General features: G+C 42.2%; 1 protein-coding gene across 2 annotated transcripts; it reads left to right on the top strand.

The window, feature by feature from the left end:
* The first annotated feature begins 273 nt into the window (after window positions 1-273).
* LOC146974683 (glycerophosphodiester phosphodiesterase 2-like) lies at window positions 274-24684 on the top strand. 2 transcript variants are annotated; one of them, XM_085798254.1, is made up of 17 exons: window positions 274-361; window positions 1068-1203; window positions 1759-1968; window positions 4090-4193; window positions 5277-5370; window positions 6547-6606; window positions 7594-7692; window positions 7789-7882; window positions 7981-8126; window positions 8573-8655; window positions 16514-16664; window positions 17512-17736; window positions 22791-22948; window positions 23131-23278; window positions 23468-23550; window positions 23656-23735; window positions 24224-24684. In XM_085798254.1, the coding sequence occupies exons 3-17, from the start codon at window positions 1795-1797 to the stop codon at window positions 24304-24306; spliced, it is 1782 nt and encodes a 593-aa protein (XP_085654380.1). In that variant the 5' UTR covers window positions 274-361; window positions 1068-1203; window positions 1759-1794; the 3' UTR covers window positions 24307-24684. The 2 variants fall into 2 exon arrangements, with proteins under 2 accessions (XP_085654380.1, XP_085654381.1); XM_085798255.1 differs by having other exon boundaries at window positions 1745-1968.
* The last annotated feature ends 1999 nt before the right edge of the window (window positions 24685-26683 follow it).

The following is a 26683-nucleotide window of genomic DNA, read 5'->3' as shown; positions in this document are numbered from 1 at the left end:
AATTAAAGGATGTAATTATTTGCATAGCGAGTCATAATAATGAATATGACAATAATGTTACCCTGTGAGATGTCTTATGTATAACCTATAAACAATAAAAGGCTGTAATGAAGTAAAAACGACTCATGCGTTTTCATGATGGTGCTGTTGTCTCGAAGATGTTACATTTCTGTTTCCAGTTGTGTTTTTGAAGGCGGAGCGTGTGGTTTCCTCTGCCCGTGTATGTAAATGTGTTTGGCTTCACACAACCTCATCACCCGAACAAGAGAGGCCACTTGTTTCGGAGCGATAACCGAGGGCTGATCTGCGCACTGCGGCTTCTTCTCCCGCCGTTTCCCCGGCGAGCAGCACCGGCCTGGAGGTAGGACGACACCATGGTGACATTAATCTGTGATGATGTGTCTGTGATGGAGAGAGACACTGGAGCTGCTCCGGTGTCGCTGTGTTTTCACTGATGATCAGGTCTCAATAGGTCCTGGTCTTTTCCATTGTGCGCGGCTCATCACCAAACTGCATCGTGAACATCTGTAATTTTGACAGGATCACTTTCGCTTGCCGCAGCAGATCAACAATTTTACTTAATTAAGTATTTGTAGGACGTATTAAACCGCTGTCTTCAATTCGGCTCACATATAAAACATGAATGAACTTGCAAACCAGATCTGTCAATTAATTTTTACAATTAAGAAGAAACAATCGACGACGATCATGAGCAGGATTTACCAACATAATGGCCCCTTTCAATGTAGTTAGTCCATCCAACACCACCAAGATATTGTAAATCATGTTATTCCATTATTTTAACTCATAATGGTCACAGTCTTGTATTGTTTTTTATAATGATTATTACTGGTTGTCTGTTTGAGTTTGTTTAGTTTGAGTACAACAGGTGCCACCACATGATAACACTAATCTACAACAGCAGATCCAAAAACTGTTATAAATGAAGGCCTTATTTAAATTGATATGCTTTGTGCTCCATACTCCATAATCTGTCTTTATGCACTCTGTGTCCATGGATTGCATTGAAAGTGTCATTTTAAAGTGCTCTGGTATCTGTTCTTCAGGGAGGGTTACAACTAGATGAGCTGTCCTTTGTTCCCGGGCTAAGATAATGTTCCTGAAACACACAAGAGTTGCACAAGAGCTGTGATTATCTGAAGAAGTGACGCCTGAGGGTGAAGGACGAGACAAGCCGATGAGGTCTGTGCAAATAAACTCTCTGGATACTAATAACATTTGATTTACTTGACATTTCTGATAAGTTTTTGCACAAAAGAACAAAAACAAACTGTATCAACTAACTGGAATTTTCTCAATGGAGGTTGAATCGAAAGCAACTGGACTTAGTTATTTGTCTGAAGACGTTTCACCTCTCATCCAAGAGGCTTCATCAGTTCAACTATCTGGATAGTTGGACCAGTCCCAGCCTGGTCAGATGCGTACATGAACTGATGAAGCCTCTTGGATGAGAGGTGAAACGTCTTCCCAGACAAATAACTAAGTCCAGTTGCTTTCGATTTAACCTCCTTTGAGATACTATGACCTGGACAAATGAGAATATGCACCGGCTAACTGGAATTTTGCAGTTTTCACACATTTCCTGCAGAGACTTGATAACAGGCTGTTGCTGTTTTGTTTGTTTTAACATGATGTATCCATCAGCATCATAATGTCACTGTAAACTTTAGTCTGTGGTTGTGATGTTGCATTAGAAACCTTCAGGTGGCCTTTTTGTTTTCAGGTGTGTGTGAGCAGGAATGGAGGGTGTGTGAGGGCCCCTGTGTGTCAGCCATGACGCCCTCGTTGTCCCGGCTGCAGTTGGGCCAGATGAGGGGCCTTCGTGCCAAACTGCTGAGGCGTTATGAGCACCGGCCTCTGGTTTGGTGTCTGTCGGGTCTGTACGGCTGCCGCTGGAGACGCTACGAGAGGAGCTGCACTCAGCCCGAAGACTGCTGCTGCAACAAGGTCAGACAACATCCACCCACTGCACAGATGTGGTTCACTGGACACATCTGCTCCACTCAGTGTCTTAATGAGCATAGATAGTAGATGGTCCTGGAGCGTGACTCACTGTTGACATCCCCAGCAATACAGTGATAGTTAATTTATTTCAGAGCTCAAAAGCGGAAATAATAATGATCAATAAAGCAGCTCATTGACAATTGATAACATAATAATGAAATTAATAATTTTTTAAGTAAAGAAAAAACACCCACAAATATCTATTAAGTTTAAGTTTTGTTTGTGTATACATGTTTTAGGCTTATCTTAAAGCAGAAGTAAGCGATATTTTTGTGTTAATATAAGTCTTAAATAGTTATATCTTCCGACAGCAATCACTTACATAGAGTGTTTGGACCGAAACACGGGTCTCTCAGTCCCTCTGCTCTGCTCTGAGCCGAGGAGAAAACTTTTCTCGTATCCTACAATTTTTATCCAATGAGGAGAGAGAACGGCATGAAGGGCTGTGTGTGCAGCCAAGGGATGAATGTGGTGACGTAGGGACGAGGACCAATAGATCCATGACGAGGGCGGGGGCTGCTAACTCCGTCGGCTGACAAGAAGTTATGGTGCGTTCAAGGCAACCCGTAAAACTCGTGTTTTTCTGACCTGTGAAGTCGCACCAGTTCGATCTGGTACGAGTTCACGGGTCGGAAAAACACGAGTGGGTTGCCTGGAACGCTACAAAGTCGTAAGTCGTGACTTGAAGCTGTAATTTACGGTTTCAAAAGCCTGCCTGGAACGCAGCATTAGCCAAAACGACCGGATCGCTTACTTCTGCTTTAAGTCATAATATTTTAACCTGTTGTTTTAGAGGAGGAAAGTTGTTAAAATGAGGCCGTGGAGCATTTTGTGAAGTTGTACTTCAGTATAGGTTTCACAAACAAGTAGATAGTTTATCTTTTGGCACATCAGCACCACACTGTCATCAGTATCAGGAATTTGAAAAGAATATGCAAGAAAATGCATCTATTGTGTGTTGCACTCTCGCCTGTTTCGTTTAGACCTACTTTCGTTTTAAGTAGAACAGCCTACCGTATCCACTTACTGGTACAATGACGACTTTTTTCTCATAAAATTGCCACTTATTGCCACTTTAATGTGAGGTGTTTTGAGCCACCATAATAAACACTAATACAAGTTGTTTATTACACTATAATATAACTGTAAATAGCACGAAGAGTAGCTGTGTTAATGTAGTGTGTATTAATGTAATCACCTCTAAGAAAACACATGCAAAGACACAAACATGCTTTTTTCATTTTCTTTTTTTTTTCATCATGAGTGTTTCTGGGCACACAACAAAGTTGAACTCTCAGGGCCACTGTAGTTTAAATACTTAAAGCTAAACAGACAGACCTGAAAGTAAAGAGTTTTTGTTTTTTCTGGATCCATCTTGAAAATTTGACCAATCAAGATAATTAAATACAAACATTCTCCATCCTATTATCATGGGAGTGATGCTACTTTGTGTTTTTATGAGGCCACAAACTGAAAAAGGTTCAAATTCACCAGTAATGACCAGTTCACATAAACTGGGTAACTCCCACTGGGTAATATCACCCAATTAAGTTTTCCTTTAGCTGTAAAAGACGGCTGAACCACTGCGCTCATGTTCACTGGTGCTCTTCACACAGCCTGTAATTAATGAGACGCTGTTCATAATTAAACGGTAACATCAAACTAATGAGTCCTTGTAGGAGAACGTGGATCGTTAACACAGCTGGACGATGGCAGAGCGGATCAATAAAACAGTGAAATGTAATGATTCCACGTCGTGAGTAGGGACTGATTACATCTCATTGTTTTTATTGATTTCTCTTTTTATCATGGTTATTTTTAATTCAGCATCAGTTTAACTGTGGATTAAACTGAACTGAAGCTGCTGTTGTGAACAGTAATGAGGCTGCGTCACAGTTTTACAATCACAGTTAAGCCAGTAAAGAGCTTTGCTGTGTGAACGCTGCTTTCTCTTCATAGGGGTCAACGGTCGTTCTTCATCTCCTTGGAAACAAAGGCAAGAAAATGGGATAGAAAAAAAGAGAAAAATCTGTATTTACTGTTTCTGTGTTTGTGTTGGGACAGGTGGAAGGAGCCAGCTTTGCTCTGCTGGTGGCGTCATTCTGCTTAACTCTGGTCTTCCTCTACTTCTGGGGACAAGCCAAGAACGACTACAATGACTTTGACTGGTGGGTTGAGTAAATACATTACATGTGTAATCACACAGAAACATCACACACAGAAACGTCCCTGAAGCCAAATGGGCTGTTGGACCATTTTAAGCCTCCATCAGTCCATCAGTCCCTCTCTTCATATGCTCTGTGCAGTTTTTGCCCAGTACGCTTTCTGATTTAATAATCTATCATTTATAAAGCATTCTTTGTATATTTAGACCAATGAGTACATCATACGCTTTAAACAGTTATTAATTAATAATAGTAAATCATATACATTCACCAACCACTAGTACACATTGCTGCTTTTTAAATGGTACATTTAAGTGCTTAATAGTGTGTAGTGATGTGTGTTACCATGAAATTAAACTATAGAATAGAATAGAATAGAACAGAACAGAATAGAACAGAACAGATAATAGATTTTTGCATGCCGACATCAGGTAAAGAAGCAGTGCATTCACTCTAAACTTTTATTCTTATTAAATGTAGGTAATTTAGGTAAAATTGATTTGTACAGCCATTTATCATACACAGCAAATAGTGGTAAAGCACAATAAAGAAAGAATGTGAAGACAGAGATTCAGTGCGGAGTGTGGAAAGAAGGGGGTTAAGATAGGAATCAGTTGGCCGAGACACAGGTGTCGAATGGAGAGACTCCTTTATCCACAGGAGCCCTACTAACACGAGAACAACGGAGATATCTCGAAGTACACAACTTGACATGCCTTTTTATACTGAAGGAAAGAGTGCAAAGAGTGTGTGTGTTGAGTGGACATTGGATAGGTTTCATCCTGTTTACCAGACTCTGTGGCTATCTCAAGTCCTAAAAAAGGGGGTTGGGGGCTTTCTTAATTTTATTTACCTTGAACTTTAACCAAGATGTGAGTGGGTGTCTCAACCTGAGAACAACCTGCCCAAACCACAACCATAGAAGCCCTTAGTGGACATTAATTCATGCATTTTACTTCCTTTATTTTCCTGATATAAATAACTAATAATTCCCTCAAGATCTAAACAAAATGAAACTTTGTCTTCCGAAAAATAGCAACATAATCAGCTGTTGTGTTTCTATCTATCGCGTCTTCAACTGTGCAGGTTTAACTTTGGGAACCTGGGCTTCTGGTTCCCCTGGTCTGTGGTGCTGCTGGTCATCGCTGCGGCCTTCTTCACCTACGTCGCTGTGCTCATGGTGAGACTCCAACACCACACTGACCGCTCCACAACTAATAATAACAATAATAATTCTATTTATAAAGCACTCATCAAAACAATGTTACAAAGTGTTTCACAAGACAATAAAATAATTAACAAGGTAAGATAAAAACAACAAAGATCGTAGCAACCACAAACAGAACAAAGAATAAAAATAAATGAATGAATAAATAAAAATAAAAAACAATCCAAGAGCCTCTTATGAACAATTAGATACAACCTCATTAGTGCCTTCAGCTCATTTTAATCACAGACACTGCAGCTTTTAAACTAAACTGGTTGTAATGGGACAGTCTGATCAGTTTCATATTCTTAAAATTAATTTGCAGTGGATTGTCTTAAAGTGATTAACTGGATTTATTTAATCCCTTACTTTGTTTTTTCCACAGTGAAATGTCAGATGATGAAGTATTAGTTGTATTTTATGGTTGAATTAATCATCTTTTCTGGTTTCATTATTTATTCATTGGTTATCATTCTAATTAAACATCAGTTAATCAGATGCTTTGAGATCATTTCCATGACACTTGTTGTAGGAAAGTGATCATGATCCTGTTTAAATACATTTGCAGAAGTGGTACATTCTTCAAAATCCATACATATAATGGATGTCGGACATTTTGTGTTGGTTTTTCATCAAAACTATGGTTGTTTTAAGGAACGGTTAAGCATTTGGAAAATACACTTACTGCTTTTTGTAGAAAAAAAAGTTTGATGCAGGATATTGTCGTATGTCTGGAGGAAATGAGCTCGGCTTAGTTTAACATAAAGACTGGAAACAGCTGGCATGCCTCTGTCCAGACCTCTAAAACTCACCAGTTAACACACCATATATCTGGTTGGTTTAATGTGTAAAACACTGAATTGTAAAAGTGTTACAAGGTGTTTTTGGCTTTAAAGATCAGTTACCAGGCAACCAGTCGACTTATGGGAGCGACTGTTCCCAGAAATTTCTTGTTTTCTCACTACTTTGTCGTACAGAAGATTTTATTGATTGATGGATGTAATTATCTGAGGATTGGGCTAATCAAGAATCTGTGTACGGTTGATTAATGAATACAAAGGTATGAAAAAACACCCCTGGATGAAGGTCAACATGTATGTGAGGCTGTGCACTGTCTCACTGGTGTGTTTGTCTTGTTCCTGTGTGCAGCTGCTGGCTGTGTGTCTGCTGTCAGAGGGCCAGAAGCTGCATCTACACTGGAGTCACAAGGTAACTGCTCACCTCCTCTTCCTCCTCCTCTTCTTCTTCCTCCTCCTCCTCCTTTTATTTACTGGAAATCAGGTCTTTAAACTGGAATGAAAATGTCCACAGCGCCCACAGAGTCTTGTGTTTTTATTATGGACTGTGAATAGGAGGCTCAGCTGACTCAGCTCTGCTCTGCTCTTCCTCTCATCCTGTTGAGTCATTGAGTGTGTTACATAAATAAACATAAATAAATAAATATCAGGTGCTCCCCCATACACAGATTTATGTAAATACTGTATATTTAACTTCTATGACATCTACGTATACTGTATATATTACAAATTGATGTTTGTCTCTAATGACATGTTTGGTAACCCTTTAATTTACAGGCCGCTGATTACGTGATAATGTCAAGAAATAGCCTATAAATAACAGCCAGTTCCATAGTAATTTCATGTTTTTCCACAAAGGCAAAAAATTACACATGCTTTGATTTTTTTGAGTGAGGCCAGAATTTTTCTTCACCAGGTCCTTCAATTATTTATCCTTGCATTATTTCTGGGCTATTTCTATGAAATCAATCGTTATTACTTGATTATATTTCTCGACATTACTATGAAATTGACCATTAATTTCCAGGCTATTTCTAGACATTATGACGCAGTTACTTGTTATTTCTTGGCTATTTCTTGACATACCACGTAATTAGCGGCCTGTAAATTAAAGGGTTACAACTTACTATTGTATTATACTATATGTACTATACTATTGTATTATTGGTGCTGTTTGATGCTGAGAAATTCCCACTGTGGGACAAAAAAAAGGCAAATTGTATCTTATGTTGTTAACTGATGGGAATCAGCTTAGATTAAAGCAGCGATGTGGCTCTTTAATGTAGTTAAGATTATTTGATTTCACGTTGAGTGCTGAAGAATTACAACCTGTAATATCTTCAGATGTGAGAGTGTGATGTTGTTGAACATGATGACGATGAGCTTTTCTCTTTGTCAGATCGGGATCATGGTGAGTCTGACTTTCTCCATCGCAGCCACCGCCGTGTTGTCCGACCTGTGGAGTAAAGAGTGGAAGACGTTACTTCTTTCCTTCCAGGTGACTCTCTTCCTCTTCCTCTGTCAACAGCCCTCACCTCTGCTTCCCTCTTTCCTCCAGCTGACACCTGTTTTTTTTGTTTTGCATCTTCACCAGGTAACAGCCCCTTATTTACATGTGGGTGGAGTCTTACTGATGACGGCGCTGGCTTGGCCAATAGCTTTGCATTTTTTCCGCATCAGCAGCAGAGGTGAGGTGAACATTACAACTGTTTCCCAACCTGATTTAAAAACATCTACTCCTGAATTATTATTATTTTAGTCAAACCTGACTGTGTTTGTGTGTCAGTGAGGCGCGGCCTGATCCTTGGCGTGTACCTGAGCGTCCTGTCTGCCCTCTACCTGGTGCCCCTCGGTTTATATTCTCCTTGTATCAAAGAGGAATGGACCCTGGGCCCCGGCCCGGCCCTCATCGGCCACAGAGGCGCCCCCATGGTGAGCAGGCAGGAACCAACCATCTAAATAAGCTGCTACGCTGCATAAACAACGAGCTACAAGAGTTTATAATGTCAAACAGAGCAGGAAATACAGTCAGACATATTTTCTCTGATACAGTGCAGCTGCTCTCTTCACGTCCTTCCTGTAATAACTGTTTGGAGCCCAGAGCTTCCTATTTAGCTCTGTGTGTAAACTCTTCTGAATAAATATACATTTTTATAAAGATGTTTTTACTCAAGTGAAACAATGCTGCAGTGCTAACCACTGCTCCACCGTGCCGCCCAACCCCGGCACAGTTTGACATATTTCCAAGATTTTACTGCACTGAAATATTTACACCAAGTCCTTGCATTTTCCCCACATGCAGTGACATCAGCTTCAAGTCTATTGATCGGTGTATAGATCAGTCTATTGATCATCTCTGTGCTTAACTCTCTGCACAGCTTGCTCCAGAGAACACGCTGATGTCTTTCGAGAAGTCGGTGGAAGGAGGAAGTAAAGGTCTGGAGACGGACGTCACCATCAGGTCGGTCAGCAGCTGTTTATACATCTTACATTTTTATCATTTTAATGACTATTGTCACTGATCACTAATCCAGTAGTTTTTCAAAAATAATATTTTGATTGGAAACTGAGTAATAACATAAAAATAGCAGGATGAGGAAGAAGATTTGGTTTTGAGGCCCTTTACGTCATTATTGTGTTTTTATTTTATTTTACCACTTTACTCTCATTCAAAACTAAGTATTCTACTACATTTACAGTATTTGACAACTTAACTTTGCAGATTTAGAATGATCATAAAATCATAATGTTGGGGATTTGCATAGGAGTTTGGTGATTGACAATAATTATTAAGCATTAATAATCAATAAGCAGGTCAACTAATTTATTAATTATTGAGTTTAATTGATAAATTAATAAAGTTAGGATTAGCGGTATTGACTAATAATTACTAGAAAAAAAAAAGAATAGTTGTATTATTAATTAAAGTGAATTAATTAATAATAACTGCGGGGCACCACCCTGAAATCAGGGATCAATGACCAAACAATCAGTCTCGATTATAGGAATCTCTTATAGAATAGAATAATCAATTAAATACGAAGGCGTAAAGTCGAGCACAGACCCTGATAACCAGCTTTAGCGTCACAATAGAATGTACACAAACAACCACAGAACAACTACTTGAGTTCAAGGACATTTATTACTAAAATCATCTAATAGTACACACTCAAGTTCAGGTAATTCAAAGGAATAAACAGTTCAGCAAACATACACTCTCAATGGCTTAGAATGAGCGTATGATGTGTGTGTGTGTGTGTGTGTGTATATAGGCTATGTGTGTGTGTGTGTGTGTGTGTGTGTGTGTGTGTGTGTGTGTAGCCTAAGAGGGGGAGGAGAGACGTCGAGTGACGTCAGAGGGCGTCGAGTGACGTCGGATGGCGTCACGGACGGCGCGCTCGTTCGAGTGAGACAATGGACACGATGTGGCTGTTTCCACGTGTTGCTCAGGTCCACACACAATGGTCACAGTCACGTCGCTCACACTGATCACTGATACGAACTCTCGTGTTGGGACGCGTGTTTGGGGCGGAGTCCCTTATGGCGGCCCGTTGTGTTACATAGGCAGGTATATGTGTGTGGGTGTGTGTGTGGGTGCGCGGCTGCGCACGTGTGTGTGAGTTAGTAGAGAGGAAAAAGGAGAGAGAGAAGAGGGAAAACGGCGGCTAAAAGGGGCGATCGGTTATATTAGTCAGGGCTGAACCCAATCGGTATCCAACTACCACAGTGAGAATAAAAGAGCTGCACTCTGATATCTTCACTGGTCTTCTGACGCGGATACGGAGAATTGCGTTCAGCACGTGACTAAGACCTAGTTAATATAACTAGTAAACATCGATCGACCACTCTAGTTAATACAACTAGTAAACATACAGCAAAATCACAATCAACATAACAGGACGCGGAGGTCCTAATAAAATCACGCTTAATTCTAGTCGCTGCCCAGACAAAAGCTCTCTTACTGAAGCGTGCTTCCCAGTGCTGATGAGGTCCGTCGACCTGATGGCCTGGGGCTGCTGTAGCGTCCCACAGCGGGATAAAACTGGTCGTCCTCTGGAAGGGTGGCAGAAAGGAGGGCCAGCTGAGTTAACTCTGATGAGGCGGAATCCTCGGCGGAGTCCGGCGTCGGCGCGTGAAGAAAGGCGACCTTCACGACTGCAGCAGATGTGGGGGAGAGGGAGCGGCAATTGCTCGGAGGTCTCCCCAGGATCCAGGTGTTTCAGATGAAAGTTGAGGCAGTTTACTTGTCCAGCAAGCTCAGAACTGCGGCCTAGGTATTGAGTCCAAACGTTTGGTGCGCCCCCTTTAGTAACTTGGTTGCGTGAAGCCGGAGCTCCTTGCAGCACTTCGTTACCTGGGAAAAAGCATGGGGCTGCGCGTCGCCGCAGCATTTAAACCTTCGGTGACGTCACGGGGTTCCCTGGGGTTTCCCCCAGGTACTGACCAATGGGAGGCCAGAGTTTGAACGTCTGGGTGGAATCATACCTAGGTGTGATTTAACGGGCGTTGTCTGCTGTCGCGCATTCCTTGTCCCCTGCTGGTTTTATGGCCCTTTGTTTGAGAACATGTGGGTTGAGGTCCCAACATCCCCCCTTTGGTCCGAAGAGTGGGTTAGAGTCCAGTCTTTGGAGCAACAGAAGGGCTGAATAATCCGCATGTTTCCTGCGGAGAAAGTCTTTAACAGTCCAACAGTTCAAACAGTTCATGTAGCACTGGTTAAGAGGCTAGTGTCTGGGCATTTATGCAGAGGCACGTCTGGGCAGGACGTCTTAACTACTAGCAACTCTTAGCAACTATGTTATCACATGTTACAACACATCATCACCTCTATCATGTAATAACAGTAGAAGAAAACAAAACGAAAGCAAAACACATCTAAGAATTGAAAAAGAGGAAAAGAGAACATTTGTTAATAAAAGGGGTTAGTAGGCCTCTCTTTCACCCCTTGGGGTGAATTGGCCAGTGGTGTGTTTGAAGTGTTGTTGAGTGTCTCTTTTCCCAGAACCCGACATTCAAAACCAATTTCAGTTTATAGCTGTTCAATAACTGGTAAGCTTAAATAAACTCCTGTTCTGAACATTGTGGATAGACTGAAATTGGGATAGCACTGCCAAGGTTATCTACTAGGTGTACTTGGGAGGGCTGTACAGTCGTGGTAGTGGCAGCGCCTAAGAATCTGCTCTACCGTGGTCCGCGGGACCAAGTAGGGCGGGATTCTGCCTGCACTAAGACTCTTGCATCAAATCTGACTACGCGTATGTAGGTTATATCCTCTACCCCCCTTTTCCCCGGCTCACAAAGTAGACTTTATTAACCAGCAGGGAAGAGTTCCTGGCTTAGTTATGCTGGCAGGGGTTCTGTGTTTGACCCCCTCAAAGGGTCAGATACCACCTGACAAAGTGGCTTTATCTTACGCATTACTTCGGTTAAGCATGCATGTAGAAGGTTTGTCAGTTCCGACACCTGGCGGTCACTTCCTTGGTGACCTTGGTTCCTCCGGTCATACTTACCTTCTCGCGTAGCGTTCTTGTTGTATCCTCCCCCCTGCGGGAGGAAGTTACGCTGGGCTGATTTACCTGGCTGATCTCTTCTGTGGTTTTGCCAACCACCCTGGCGGCCGTCCGAGGCTGCTTGCCTGGCGGCTCTGTTCTGAGGGATTTCGCTGCCCTCAAGTGTCAAGTCGGTGTCTTCTGTCACCTGTATCCCCAGGACCCTGGCTTCGGGTTGGAGACCCGGGGGTTTCCAACCCGTCTCCTGACGCAATTCCCACACCATCTGTGCATGTTTGCGGATTTCTTTCATGGGGGGATTGTGGGTCCTGTACATTAGTGAGACATCATACCTAACCAGATCGTGGAGATTGTGAACGAATAGAGATTTGAAAGCCTGGTCTTCTTCTAACCCTGGTGCGTGGCGGCCTCGGAAAAAGGCTACCTGCAAGCGTCGGTAGTATTCCCTCGGAGGTTCTGTCTTCTTTTGGGTGACTGCGTAGGCACCCATGGCGGCAGCGGTGGGATCATTGTAGAGGGAGTACTCTTCCCTCAGAGCTCGACAAAGAGCTGAATAAGTGTCCCTGGTTGTCGGAGGGAGAGATTCCATGAACACATGGACGCTTCTGGATGTGGTTTTCCAGACAAGCTTAAGTTTCTCTCGTGTGGAGGGGCGAGGAAGATCAAGCAAGCAGCGTTCAACCTCCCGGAGGTAGTCATCAACACTAGCCTCGGGGTCCCCTGGGTCGAAGCGCTCAATATCCCCAGCAAGGGATTCAAGTTGACGAGTCCTTAAGCCTCGTTCACTGGAGAAGCCGTAGTCTGAGTCCTCTGAGGTGAGGTCACAGTCGTCTCTATATCGTCGAGAAGGAACGACTTGATGGTGGTAAGGATCACGAGGATCAAAGGCACCAGCACCCTGGTGGGTCGGAGGATGATACTCTCTCCATTGCGATGAAGTGACTGGATCGTCAAAGCGCAAGAAAGTACGATTGCGTGCAGACGGGGGGGCACTGCCGTATGGGGGGACTCCTGGGTCCCCATAAAAGGATGTCGATGGCGGTTGGTAGTAGCTCACCATGGCTCTAGCGTTGCCTGAAGCTGTGTATCCCTGGGGGTTACTGTATTGGTAGTCTCCAGGGTACGGCTCTGGCAACCTAGTGGGCCCAAATGTCCTTTGACTCGCGGCTGTGGGGTAGTTTGGAGAGAATGGTTCCCAGGGCTGGGGGCCCTCCCACCGTTGTGTGTCTGGCGCGGTTTGCCTGCCTGACCAGGCTGGCTCAAGTGTCGGCTGGAGGTCACGTCCCTGCCCACGGGTCAGACTGGACCTTTGATCATGAGCCTGAACGTCTGAGTCGTACCCACGTGGGTACTCTGCCGGCTCCGTGGCAGATCTCTCAGGGGCGTAGGCTTGTGAGCTTACTGGCGGTTCAGGGTCTGAAGCTGGTGCACAACTTACCTGTACAATTTCGTTCTCTTTGTCCTGGACCTCCTGTTCCAGGCGGGACTTCTCGCTTCGCAAGCAGGCAAGTTCTTCTTGGGCTTCTCGTGCCTGAACTTCGGCTTTGCGCTGATAAAGCAGGGCAATTTGACCCAAAATGTCTGGGATGGTGCGCTGCGGCTTCCCAGTAGGATCATTAACATAGCTAATAAGTTCCTCGAGCTTTTCTTCGCACGTGTCGAGGCGGTAGCTATTCAGTCTCTCTCTGTCATCTATGGAGAGACGGATGAGTCCAGCAACCGCATCCTGCAGGGCTGCGTCGCATTGACTTTGGGGAGCTTCTGCTCCTTGTGCGCGGTGACCCTGGTTACTCATTGCGCAGTGAGGGTTTACACCTGTGGGTCAACTGTGTTGGCGGAAAAAAAAGAAAAAAAAAAAAACCCAACAAAAACGTTATGTTGTAAGCTGTTGCTGATGCACAGGTGAGAGTAAACCTGTGACTTACAAACCTATAGGTTTCTACTAATTGCTCACAATTACAACCCTTAAATGTAATTGGTGGTTTAGCACCTCAGCGAGCAATAGTCGTGTTACCGGGTTAATTTCCCCCACAGTTGGATAACTTCCAACTGTTAGTAAGTGCTATTCATAAATACAATCTACTACTCCTTATCACACACTGTGACTGTTCACCAATTACCACTAGTTTTACTTGGCAGTACTATGACACATCCACTCTAGAGGGTGGGCGCTGAAGAATGCTGTTAAAGCAGATTCAGCTGTACAGTTCAGTGTTATTTGTGTACAAAATTTGTGACGAAAGAAGCTTTGCTGGTTTATCAAGGCCTCACACGGGGCGTCATTTATGTTGGGGATTTGCATAGGAGTTTGGTGATTGACAATAATTATTAAGCATTAATAATCAATAAGCAGGTCAACTAATTTATTAATTATTGAGTTTAATTGATAAATTAATAAAGTTAGGATTAGCGGTATTGACTAATAATTACTAGAAAAAAAAAAGAATAGTTGTATTATTAATTAAAGTGAATTAATTAATAATAACTGCGGGGCACCACCCTGAAATCAGGGATCAATGACCAAACAATCAGTCTCGATTATAGGAATCTCTTATAGAATAGAATAATCAATTAAATACGAAGGCGTAAAGTCGAGCACAGACCCTGATAACCAGCTTTAGCGTCACAATAGAATGTACACAAACAACCACAGAACAACTACTTGAGTTCAAGGACATTTATTACTAAAATCATCTAATAGTACACACTCAAGTTCAGGTAATTCAAAGGAATAAACAGTTCAGCAAACATACACTCTCAATGGCTTAGAATGAGCGTATGATGTGTGTGTGTGTGTGTGTGTATATAGGCTATGTGTGTGTGTGTGTGTGTGTGTGTGTGTGTGTGTGTGTAGCCTAAGAGGGGGAGGAGAGACGTCGAGTGACGTCAGAGGGCGTCGAGTGACGTCGGATGGCGTCACGGACGGCGCGCTCGTTCGAGTGAGACAATGGACACGATGTGGCTGTTTCCACGTGTTGCTCAGGTCCACACACAATGGTCACAGTCACGTCGCTCACACTGATCACTGATACGAACTCTCGTGTTGGGACGCGTGTTTGGGGCGGAGTCCCTTATGGCGGCCCGTTGTGTTACATAGGCAGGTATATGTGTGTGGGTGTGTGTGTGTGGGTGCGCGGCTGCGCACGTGTGTGTGAGTTAGTAGAGAGGAAAAAGGAGAGAGAGAAGAGGGAAAACGGCGGCTAAAAGGGGCGATCGGTTATATTAGTCAGGGCTGAACCCAATCGGTATCCAACTACCACAGTGAGAATAAAAGAGCTGCACTCTGATATCTTCACTGGTCTTCTGACGCGGATACGGAGAATTGCGTTCAGCACGTGACTAAGACCTAGTTAATATAACTAGTAAACATCGATCGACCACTCTAGTTAATACAACTAGTAAACATACAGCAAAATCACAATCAACATAACAGGACGCGGAGGTCCTAATAAAATCACGCTTAATTCTAGTCGCTGCCCAGACAAAAGCTCTCTTACTGAAGCGTGCTTCCCAGTGCTGATGAGGTCCGTCGACCTGATGGCCTGGGGCTGCTGTAGCGTCCCACAGCGGGATAAAACTGGTCGTCCTCTGGAAGGGTGGCAGAAAGGAGGGCCAGCTGAGTTAACTCTGATGAGGCGGAATCCTCGGCGGAGTCCGGCGTCGGCGCGTGAAGAAAGGCGACCTTCACGACTGCAGCAGATGTGGGGGAGAGGGAGCGGCAATTGCTCGGAGGTCTCCCCAGGATCCAGGTGTTTCAGATGAAAGTTGAGGCAGTTTACTTGTCCAGCAAGCTCAGAACTGCGGCCTAGGTATTGAGTCCAAACGTTTGGTGCGCCCCCTTTAGTAACTTGGTTGCGTGAAGCCGGAGCTCCTTGCAGCACTTCGTTACCTGGGAAAAAGCATGGGGCTGCGCGTCGCCGCAGCATTTAAACCTTCGGTGACGTCACGGGGTTCCCTGGGGTTTCCCCCAGGTACTGACCAATGGGAGGCCAGAGTTTGAACGTCTGGGTGGAATCATACCTAGGTGTGATTTAACGGGCGTTGTCTGCTGTCGCGCATTCCTTGTCCCCTGCTGGTTTTATGGCCCTTTGTTTGAGAACATGTGGGTTGAGGTCCCAACAATAATATCACAAAGATTTTGATTGATTATTATTGGAAGCAACTTGACTGACATTTACAAGCTGCTAATTTAAATTGGACCACCTTCACCAGCTGCATCTTTGAGGTTATTTTCCTACTTGAACGCATCAATCCAATATCCAGTCAATATATTAAAACACATATTATTCTGAATAATACATCATTCTACACTGTTTCACTGTATTCACTTAAGCACTTTCTCCAGCGCTAGGTATTTGTAATAATAAAATAATAGTAGTAATATGTGTAGCAGTTTGCCTAACATGAAAGAGTGTTTTACATGAACACACATAAGGACACATGAAAGCAATAAAAGACAATAAAGCAGTAACGTTGCGAGATACTGAGAGATAGGATCAGAGAGATGAAGATAATCCTGATGATAAAAAACAACTGATAGTGGTGAAAGTAAAACCATAAAACATCATCTAATAAATCTCAAAGGTTGATTTTAATCAAAGGCACAACCATAAAAATCAATTCTGAGCTGCTCCTCATGTGAATGTGTCAGCACAGGTTTCTTGTCGTATCAAAGTCGAGAGTTGATCAGTGTTACTCTCAGATGTTTGTTCTGATGTGAAACTTTTACAAAATGAGATTTAATTATGGACATTGAACACAGAGACTCCACTGACTCTGGTCTGTGCTGTTGTCCTGTCTTGGCTGTAGTTTTGATGGCATTCCCTTCCTGATGCACGACCGCACCCTGAGACGCACCACCAACGTCCACGAGGTTTTCCCCAACCGGACCGACGCCCTGGCAGCCATGTTCACCTGGGCCGAGCTGGAGAGCCTGAACGCCGGCTCCTGGTTCTTCTCTGTGAGTCACCACGGTGTTCACTGACCAGAACAGTAGAAACAGTAGAAACAGTAGAAACAGTAGAGCTGAAACACAGGCTGAGAGAGGGAGACTTCATTAGTGTTAACCAATAAACTTTGTCGCCCTCTGCAAAAACCAGAGAAGAGAAGTCAAAGATGTCAGTCTGGTGATGTCATAAAGGGGGCGGGGCTGTGTGAAGTAAAGGTAACTCCTTCAGAAGCTGGAGATGTGGATGTGATGAGGAGCAGATGATATGAACACAGGAGGTGAAGGAGGTGGAGTAGAGTTACAACAGGGACAATGTGATTGGCTAGTTGAGGCTATGGCAAGATCTGATTGGCTGAAGTCAACTGAGAGGACGAAAACTAGATACTGGACTTCATTTTCCAAGTTCAAGCAGATGTGTAGGATCTTCTCTGTGTTTTCATTTTTCCATCAGGTTGAAATGAAACATCAAACACACTTCTATGCTTTCATTATAATAATGGCATTTTCAAATGAAAACTGGGCACGTGATTCATTGCAAAAATACTGCAAACAGGAAGTTACTCTGGCAGCCTACATCATTGTTTGCAAAAGAAGCTTCTTTCAATGTGGAGAGTGGAGTTCACCTGTAAAAACTAAAGAGCAGGAGGGAGGTTTTTAAAAAGCTGGTGAAGCAGCAGCAGCGACAGGAGAACTGATGTAGAAAGTGTGGTTTGTTTTTTAGCTCATGTGGATCACCACACTGGTGGCAACTGTGTACATTAGTATCCCACAATAGTGAGTGAGATGAAGAACATATCGACCTGTTGTAACTTCTGTTACATCACCCTATTAATTACCTATTGATGATCGTCCTTTGCAGCACAATCCGTTTGGTACGGCCGGCTCTCTGGGAGCGGAGGAGCGACAGCAGGCGGGGAACCAGTCGGTGTGCAGCCTGCAGGCCTTGCTCCAGCTGGCAGCTCGCACCCAACAACTGGTCATCTTTGACCTCTACCGCCCGCCCAGAGGTCATCCGTACAGGGACACCTGGATCCAACGCACGCTAGAGGTGATCCAGAACGAGTCCTCCATCCAGTCCTCACAGGTGAGACAGCACGGCTGCTGTCACGACAACACGCACACACACACACACATACAAACACACACATACAAACAGAACATATACATTACGGTAGAAATATATCCCCTCATACAGTCACAAATTTGCATTCACATGTATAATAATAAATGATAAACTAAAAGAAATAAATAACTCATGAGATTAAAAAAAAAATAGAGTAGTAGAGTAATATGACAAAATCTAAGTAATATAATGAATTAAAGTAAAATAAAATAAAGAAATAAATTGCTCAATAACAACAATGATGATAAAAATAATAACAGATTGTAAATAAAACTAAATAAATCATTAATAAGAGTAAATAGAAATATAGAATAGTAAAGTACTACAATTGATAAAAATAAGAGGATATAAAATAGAATAAAAGGCAAGATCAATACTTTCATCCGTTCAATGTTTCTTTTTCAATCAGTGATACATGTTTTGTTTTGTTTGACATAAATGAGTCCCAGATACATCATCAAGTATAAGGCAACATCTCTGCACAATACAACACAACACAACACATCATTATCTCCTGGTGATGTTGGTTTCAAAATAAAAAAAGTGCCATCATTCTTCTTGCATAGAGAAATCTAAAATCAATACTTTTCATTTGCGTCATTGTTCTGATAAATTTCTTGAGTATACAAAGCGTGAAATGCCCCCTCACACCATCGCTTTCCCCTGCTTCCATCTGCCAGATGTTATCGGCCCTTCAAAACCCAAACCCCCAGGCTGCAGAACAGTTTTACCCCCAGGGCCAAACAGAAGTGAACAAGCATGTCAAGCCAGCACTACTGCACTTTTTACAAATATGGGACTTGGTTCAATATTGGATGACCTTAATTCTTGTTTTCTGATATTATGTTTTTAATATACTTAGGCATGCATGTGTGAATGTGAACATTGTTTTTTGAGGCTGCACAAGTAAATTCTTATCGTCTTATCGTACAAATCAGAATCAGAAAAACTTAATTGTACAAGAGCAGTGGTAATTCATCTTTGACTCTAAGAAATGTAGAACACATGCTTAAAAACATCAAAAACACAGTTAAAAACAAGTAACAACACATAGAACTAGAAAATTTCCTCTCGGGAAATTTTGAATGGGCCACGGGAGCTACTGCGGGTTGTGCCATCTCTGTCAACATGGGAATCAAACCCACGATCTTAAGGTCAAGACAGAGCTGATCAGACAGACACATGATCATCTTTCTATAAGCACTGATATGGAGGAGCTGTAACCACATTAGTGTGTGTGTGTGTGTGTGTAGGTGTGTGTGTGTGTGTGTGTGTGACTGTAATCACATGAAGCTGGCTCTAGAGTCTGTGTGTGTGTGTGTGACTGACTTGACACATAGTTAGTTAGTAGCTGCATCCTGTGTCAGTCTGATTTAGCTGTGTCTGTGTTTATAAACATTTAAACGAGCGCCAGGTGGATTGTTTATGAAGTTAACGAGCTCTGGCCTGAGGATCAAAGAGGTTACCACGGCGATAGGGGCCCCCGCAGGCTGAGACAGACAGAAACGTGGAGAAAAAGAGCCATTTTCTGCCTCTGCACCGGTCTCACAATTAGGCCTAGCATGAGAAAACGGTAACTCCTATCAGAACAAAACACAGATCAACGTTGCTCTAAGGACTTAATGAAAATTTCGGTACGATTTGGTGTTTCTACAATAAATATTTTGGCGACGCTGGCAGTTTTAAAACATCAGGCCGTTCTGCTTCTCTCAGAAAATATTTGTATTGGACTCAATGAGGAGCAGGGACAGACGTGGCCGCACTCAGAGGCTGATTCTGTAAGTTCTGTAAGTCTCTCTGATATTTTGAGCACATGACATGAGAGATAACAAGTTTGTCTTACAAATTCTGAAAAAATTATGTCTGTAGAGTGTAAATTGTGGCCGTGCTGTCAGTTTATCCAGAAAAAATACAGAATGTTTCTTCACTCTCTCCCACTCTAACCGATGACGTCACGCACTCTGACACGAACATTCCATGCAATACACACCCATTATAAACTCATAATTTCTCCAAAAATGATCATGGTCATTGATCAGGGATTGATCAAAAACTATATGACCTATCAAAACGTGGAGTAATACGACAATACACAAGACTTGTGTCTACTGTTTAAAGTTTAAATGAAGTCTCTAGGTGAAAGTATGCCTGAGCAGTAGACGTTTGTTAAACTCCAATGATTGGTCTTTTTCGCTCTTTTTTTTTCGCCCGTCCCATTGACTTACATGCAATTTTTTTGCGCAGTTTTTCGCGACGTAGTCGCGAAAAATTCGTTAACTGTTGAGAAAAGTAATAGCACCCCGATCCCGATCAAACCGCACGTTTTGATATATAATTTGTCCTGCAACTCGAATCGAAAATCGTCCGGAAGTGGAAAAATAACTAGAAAAAACATTTCCAAGAATGGAAATGGTGTGAATGCTGGAAGCAATGCTGAATGAGCTGAAGAAATTGTTGAAACAAAGCTGAATGAGCTGAAGAAAGAAAGAAAGAAGAAAAGGACAGAAGGAAAGAAAGAAAATGGGAAGGGTAGATGGAGAAAGAAAGAAAGAACAAAAGGACAGAAAGAAAGAAGACACAGAGAGAAGGGTAGATAGAGAAAGAAAAAGGTAAGAAAAGCAGAATAATAGAACATAAAGAGAATAGAGAATGAATGAAAGAGACAGAGGAGTAGTAAGAAAGAAGGAAAGATATTGGGGTGGATAAATGAAAGAGAGAGATATACAGAGAGCAGTAGAAAGAAAGAAAGAAATGGGGTAGAAACATAGAAAGAGAAAAGGAGTAGAAAGAAAAACAGAAAGAAACAAAGAAGTAAAAAGAAAGAAAGAAAGAAAGAAAGAAAGAAGAAAAAGAGAGAGGGGGATGATAGATAGAAAGAGGTAGATGGATGGATGGATAGGGAGGGAAAGATAGAAAGAAGTTATGTAAAATACAAATGAAGGAGTAAAAGAAAGAAAGAAAAAGAGAGACAAAGGGTTTATAGATAGATAGATAGATAGATCAGAGGGGTTAAAAAATAGGGAGGGGTATAGATAGATAGATAGATAGATAGATAGATAGATAGATAGATAGATAGATAGATAGATAGATAGATAGATAGATAGATAGATAGATAGATAGGACACATGTTAAAAGCTGCATCCTATGTCCTAGGCTCCACCTGTAATTGTACTACTATTAATAGAGTTGGAAAGACTAAACGTCTGAACTTAAATTCATGAGAAAAATATAAATTGTTGGAGATGTTTACATCAAAAGTATAAAATAATTGAGAGCCTGATGAATTTGAGCTGAAAACCTGTGTGTGTGTGTGTGTGTGTGTGTGTGTGTGTGTGTCTGGGTGTGTGAGTCTGACGGTCTCTCTGTCTGCGTGTAAATGTGCAGAAAGTAAAACTGTTGATAAGTGCCACAAAACTCCTCTCTCCCTAATGATCTGATTGATTACACCTGTGTGGCAGCCTGCCCTCAGAAGTTACCATGGCGACGACCATGCTTACATTTTACTGTGTGGAACAGTGTTGTGTTTGTGTGTTTGTCTGTTTGTGTATGTGTGCATGTGTGACTGTGTGTGAGCGTCTGTGTGTGTCTGTCTGTGTGAGTGTGATGCCTGTGTTTGTGCGTGGACATCCTCTGTCAGTCTGGTTTATCATGTGTGTGTGTGGGGCTGTGTTTAAAAACATCTTAACGAGCGGCCAGGCTGCACCTGCACTTGTTCTATTTATAGACATGATAACGAGCTGGCCACTACAGCTGGACCAACTGCACACAGAGCAGAGCAGAGCAGAGAGATTTGAGCTCTGTGCAGCTTCCGAAAACAGCCCATAAAAAGAGAACCGTAACTCTTATCAGAATGTGGCCATGACTACTGGGAGAGGAGACCTTCCTGAGCACATTGATGTGCATTAAATGTTTGTAGGGCAAAAACTTTTCTCAGGGTCGCAAGGTAGAAAAGGGGGGCATTTCTGCTTTTCTAAAAAAATCAGCTCCTACTTTTATATTGAAGTCAATGAGCCACTGGAGCGGGTCTAGCTGCACAATTAGGCTCACGGAGACAATTCTGTAAGTCTGTCTGCTTTTTTGAGCACATCAGATGAGAGACGACAAGTGTGGCTACAAACCGGTGAGGAAATCATGTGTCTAGAGTTTAATTTGTGGCCGTGCTGGCAATTTATCCAGAAAAAATCCTGAATGTTTTTTCGATCCCTCTCACTCTAACGATGATGTCACTCACTCTAAGCCCTGCTCGTTAAACGCAACACACAACCATTATAAAGTTGGATTTTGTCGAAAATTTTAATGATTTTAAAACAGCCAAATACCTAAAAACTGTTGAAGATATCAATAAGCTGAGTAATATGTGAATAGATTAAAAGTTTGTCTACAGTTTAAAAGTCAAATGGAGTCTGTGGGAGAAAGTATGCTGAAGTTTTAGAGGTTCAAAGAAGTAAGAAGATTTTAAAAGTTTGAAGACGTTTTCAATGCATTCCTATGGGAAAAAAATTGCAGAAAAAGTTAAATATTTTTAAAAGTATAAATAGTTAAAAAGAGAAAAGTAATGCCGATAAAGTTTTAAAAAAGCTGCACGTTTTGATATATGAATTGTTGAAATCGCACAAAGTATGAAGGACTAGAAGAAGTCCAAAAAAGGGAAGAAGAACTCAGAATAATAAGAAAAAGTATGAAGAAAACAGAATAACAATAGTGTGAATGCTTCCAGCATTCACACTAATAATAAGAAAAAATCCACACAATAACAGTAGTGCCCGGGCACTGGTCCCTGCAGCTATTTCATAGCTGTTGGGACCAGTGCCCGGTGCGATTGCCCGTGGCCCTAATAATGATAATAAATATTTTAACCATCTGTGATACATTTTTAGGGAGCTATAGTTTTATTTAGCTCCACAACGTCACAACAGACTCCATCACAAAATCATAGAATGTAACTCAATGTTGTGTTGTTGATATTTACTTTCACCATGTGTGTGTGTGTGTGTGTGTGTGTGCTCTCTGACAAGGTGCTGTGGCTGCCCTCAGATCTCAGGGCTCTGGTGCAGGAAATGGACCCTGAGCTGCAGCAGACGTCTGGGAGTCGGCTCCCTCTAGATGAGCTGCAGAGCAACAACATCGTTAAACTCAACCTGCACTACAGCTCCATGTCTGCAAAACTTGTCAGGTGTGTGTGTGTGTGTTAGGTTTATCGATTAGCATGAGATTCTATGCAACAAGTTACTTTCCCGCCTAAAGAGAAATTCAACCCTAATTGTCACTTTTAAGTAGAAAACTGAAGGTGTTTTAAGGTGCAGCTGGACCCTGGTGTGTAGTAACAACACTGCTGCTCTCCTCTCTTGTGTGCAGTGAGTATGAAGCTGTGAACATCACCACCAACCTGTACGTGATCAGCCAGCCGTGGCTCTACTCTCTGGCCTGGTGCGCTGGCGTCCACTCGGTCACCACCAACTCCCCCCAGCTGCTCAGCTCCATGAGCTCCCCCCTCTTCCTCATGGTAGGACTCAACACAGGGCTACATCTGTTAGGTTTTACCTTAAATCAACTGTAATGTTCGTTATTATCTAAATATTTTCATATTTTGAGACACATTTCTACATAAATAATAATTTATAGTTCACTTACTTTCTTCTTGCCACTGTGTGAGACCCTGAACTCTCTGCCTCCTCTCTCTCATCACACCCAGAGTCCAGATCAATACAACCTGATGTGGATCCTCACTGATTTGCTGTCACTCGCGCTGATCCTCGTCATATTCATGTTCCACAGGTGAATCTCACACTCTCAGTTCAAAACAGTGATGGTTAATCAGCACTAAGAGCTTCAAGTGCTGAGGTCAGAGGTCACAGTGTGGACTTTGTTTTTATTCATCAGGTGGCGAGAGCGAGGACTGGCTTTCTGTTCGGGCAGCAAACTCACACTGGACAACGGCACTTACAGCAAATTCAAGACAGGTGAGCTAAAGAGAGGTGTTCAGGCTGCATGTTATATGATTCAGTCATGGTCGACGTAAAGATGAAGAGCTAAATATGAATGTGAAAGAATTTAGAGCTTGAGGATCATTTATTAAGTCTGATTGTTGTTCTTTTGGACTGTTACAGGACAGAAAAAAGACAAAGCCGAAGATAAACTTGACTTATAGTGAAAGTCATACGTTTTATTCAGTCGTAGTTTGAATTATTCCTTCATAGAAAATGAGTCTCATATAATATTAATAACACATTTTCACTATTTACTGACACTTTTAAAACCACAATAAATCTGGGAAATAACCTGCAGTGCAGACTAATCGATAATTTAAATATTCATATATTATATATATTGCATATGTGAGATTAAACTGCTGCTGTGTCCCTTTTATTCACTCACAGCCTTCACTGTTGTTATGTGACAAAGTATTTTATTAATTCACCTTTTCTCTGGGTCTGGTTCTGGTTTGCAGAGATGAGTGATATATGGTCAGTGTCCAGCGCCAACTCGCAGGCAGAGAGGACGCCAAACTTGGCAACTGTGACCGAGCACTGACCAACACCCGCTGACCTGGCAACGCTGAGCCACATACTGCCAACCTGCAAAATCTCAGTCCACTTTAAAGTGAAGGAAATGTTCCTTCACTTTGTTAGTAGCTGGTTTTATCAGCCCTCTGCACAAACATCCAATATATTAAAGTGATTTTACCTCAGAAATGATAAAAAAAAAGTTTATTTCATTTTGAGCTGATTTTACATTCGCTGTGTCCAGTGGTAATGAGTCATTAATGAACTTCTGTAAAACTCATTAAGATGTTTGTATCATGTTGGTTTGACCCAAAAACAAAGTTTATGTAAATGTTTGTTATAGTTTTATGGGAGTCATGTGTCAAATGTACAAACCATGAGATTAAAATGACAATCTATGATTCAATTTATTTTGTGTTCGACCCTAAAAATCACCACAAATGATGCTGCATTTCATTAAAGCAGAAATCACTTATATAGAGTGTTTGGTCCGAAACACGGGTCTGTCAGTCACTCTGCTCTGCTGTAAGCCGAGGAGAAAACTTTCCTTGTATCCTACAACCTTTATCCAATGAGAGAGAACGGCATAAAGGGGCGGTCCTCTCTGTGTGTGCAGCCAAGGGATGCGCGTGAATGTGGTGACGTAGGGACGAGGGCGGGGACTGCTAACTCCATCGGCTGACAAGAAGTTAGCCAAAACCACCGGATCGCTTACTTCTGCTTTAACCTGTTATCCATTGTTGATGCACGGAGCAGCCATCTTGGATTGCGAGCTCAGGGCATGGATGTATTGGATGTATTATATTAACATGGTCAGGCATTTCTAATGTAAATGCCATAAAAGCCAATGAGAGGATCCTTCTCCAGGTGAGTTCAGTCACAGTGAAGACATCATTCACAAGGGACTCACGTGAGACTGACCAGTACTGGGTGCAGGTTGTAGGAGAAGTGGAAGTGAAGTCCGTTTAGTGTCTTTGCAGAGGAATTTGCAGAAAAACTGACAAAATGATGTAGTGATGGGTGAGGAAGTTTAGAGTTTATCTGCTGTGGAGACGTTGTCGTCACTGTGCTCACTGAGATCCAGGCCCCTGTCCAAGAGAAATGCTACTGGCTACAAACTTGTGTAATTTGCCTCCAGTGGGTTTTGACTGTCAGAAAGCAAGTTTCCACCTTAAGTTTTTGCACAGATCTGATTCGCTCCCAACAGCTCATGCATCATCTGTACAGACTCCAGTTTACATCCCACTTGATCCCTTGAAGTCACTGTTGCTTCACAGACTGAACACACAGTGATCTCAAGTGTAATGTGGCATATCAGAGTTAAAACCATCTTATTGAGACATTTGAGCATTAAAGAGAAATGAATCTGTTCTTTGGAAAATGTCGTTTTATTCGTGTCTACATCAGGATATGTGGTCACAACATGGATGAGACGATTTCTCCTTAATAAACATGGTCCAAAAAGTGTTACGATTATTTCTTTGCACTTAAAAATCAAAACTATTGCTTCATATATTTAGAAAAAAAAAAATCATTCACCGTCTACAGTTCAAGAACAATGGACAAGTTCTAGAAACAGTTCAGCTACTGTGGATCGGCTCATACAAACAGCTGGTGTTTGAACTTTGTGGCACACATTATGGTCTGTTTCCTTTCACATGAATAATGAACGTTGCAATATAAAATAAATCACCAGTCCAGTGCAGCGGGTTTTTAAATGTGTGGCAAACTGGGGGGACCAAAACAAAGTGATGACAGGAATGTGAAGGGTCATTAGTCAGGTCAAACCTCTGGTGTGGTTTGTGTTTCATATTTGAGGAGATTTGATGTAAAACACATTCAAAAGTGACTCTATGGTTGAAACTGGTAAACTGAGCATAAATACAGATGTAAATTTGAAAAATAAAGCTACTTACACATAGAAATAATCAGAAAGCAACAAGAGAGACATTGTTATTGAGGGTTTTGGTCGTGGCTGTTTTCAGGCTTCGCAGCAGTTTCAGGTCCAGTTCATTCTCTGCTCATTAGCCCGTGATCGTTTGATATAATTAGAGATCAGGAGCTGGATTTATCAAACATCTTTAAATAAGGGTTTGCTGTAGGGATCAGTGAACATCTCCCCTGCAGCTCTCACCTCTTCAGTGACCCCTCACTGAGATGTTTGATAAATCCAGATCTTTCGTTGTTTATTGTCTTCACATTGATGCGACAAAAGCTCATTACAGAAAACTTTACAGCACACAGATGACAGACGGAGAAACCTCTGATTACGTAACACAGACTACTGCAGATGTCCAGCGAGACGTTGTTTACATTAGTTTACATTAAGCCTAAAAAAGCTCCAGATTGACGAGTCGGGAAAAGGTCGTTTAAAGGCAACGGGTGAGTTTTAAGACGGGGCCCAA

The sequence above is a fragment of the Trachurus japonicus genome, chromosome 14 (assembly GCF_045865225.1).
Source record: "Trachurus japonicus isolate A0001 chromosome 14, Traja_1.0".
NCBI lineage: Eukaryota > Metazoa > Chordata > Actinopteri > Carangiformes > Carangidae > Trachurus > Trachurus japonicus.
Note: the sequence above shows the minus strand (reverse complement) of the source record. Positions and strands in the feature narration are given on the sequence as shown.

Excerpts from the sequence above, each read along its gene's own strand:
- LOC146974683 (XM_085798254.1), top strand. The coding sequence starts at position 1,795 with ATGACGCCCTCGTTGTCCCGGCTGCAGTTGGGCCAGATGAGGGGCCTT. Across the intron at positions 4,194-5,276 it reads GACTACAATGACTTTGACTG|GTTTAACTTTGGGAACCTGG; the intron begins GTGGGTTGAGTA and ends TCAACTGTGCAG. Across the intron at positions 6,607-7,593 it reads ATCTACACTGGAGTCACAAG|ATCGGGATCATGGTGAGTCT; the intron begins GTAACTGCTCAC and ends TCTCTTTGTCAG.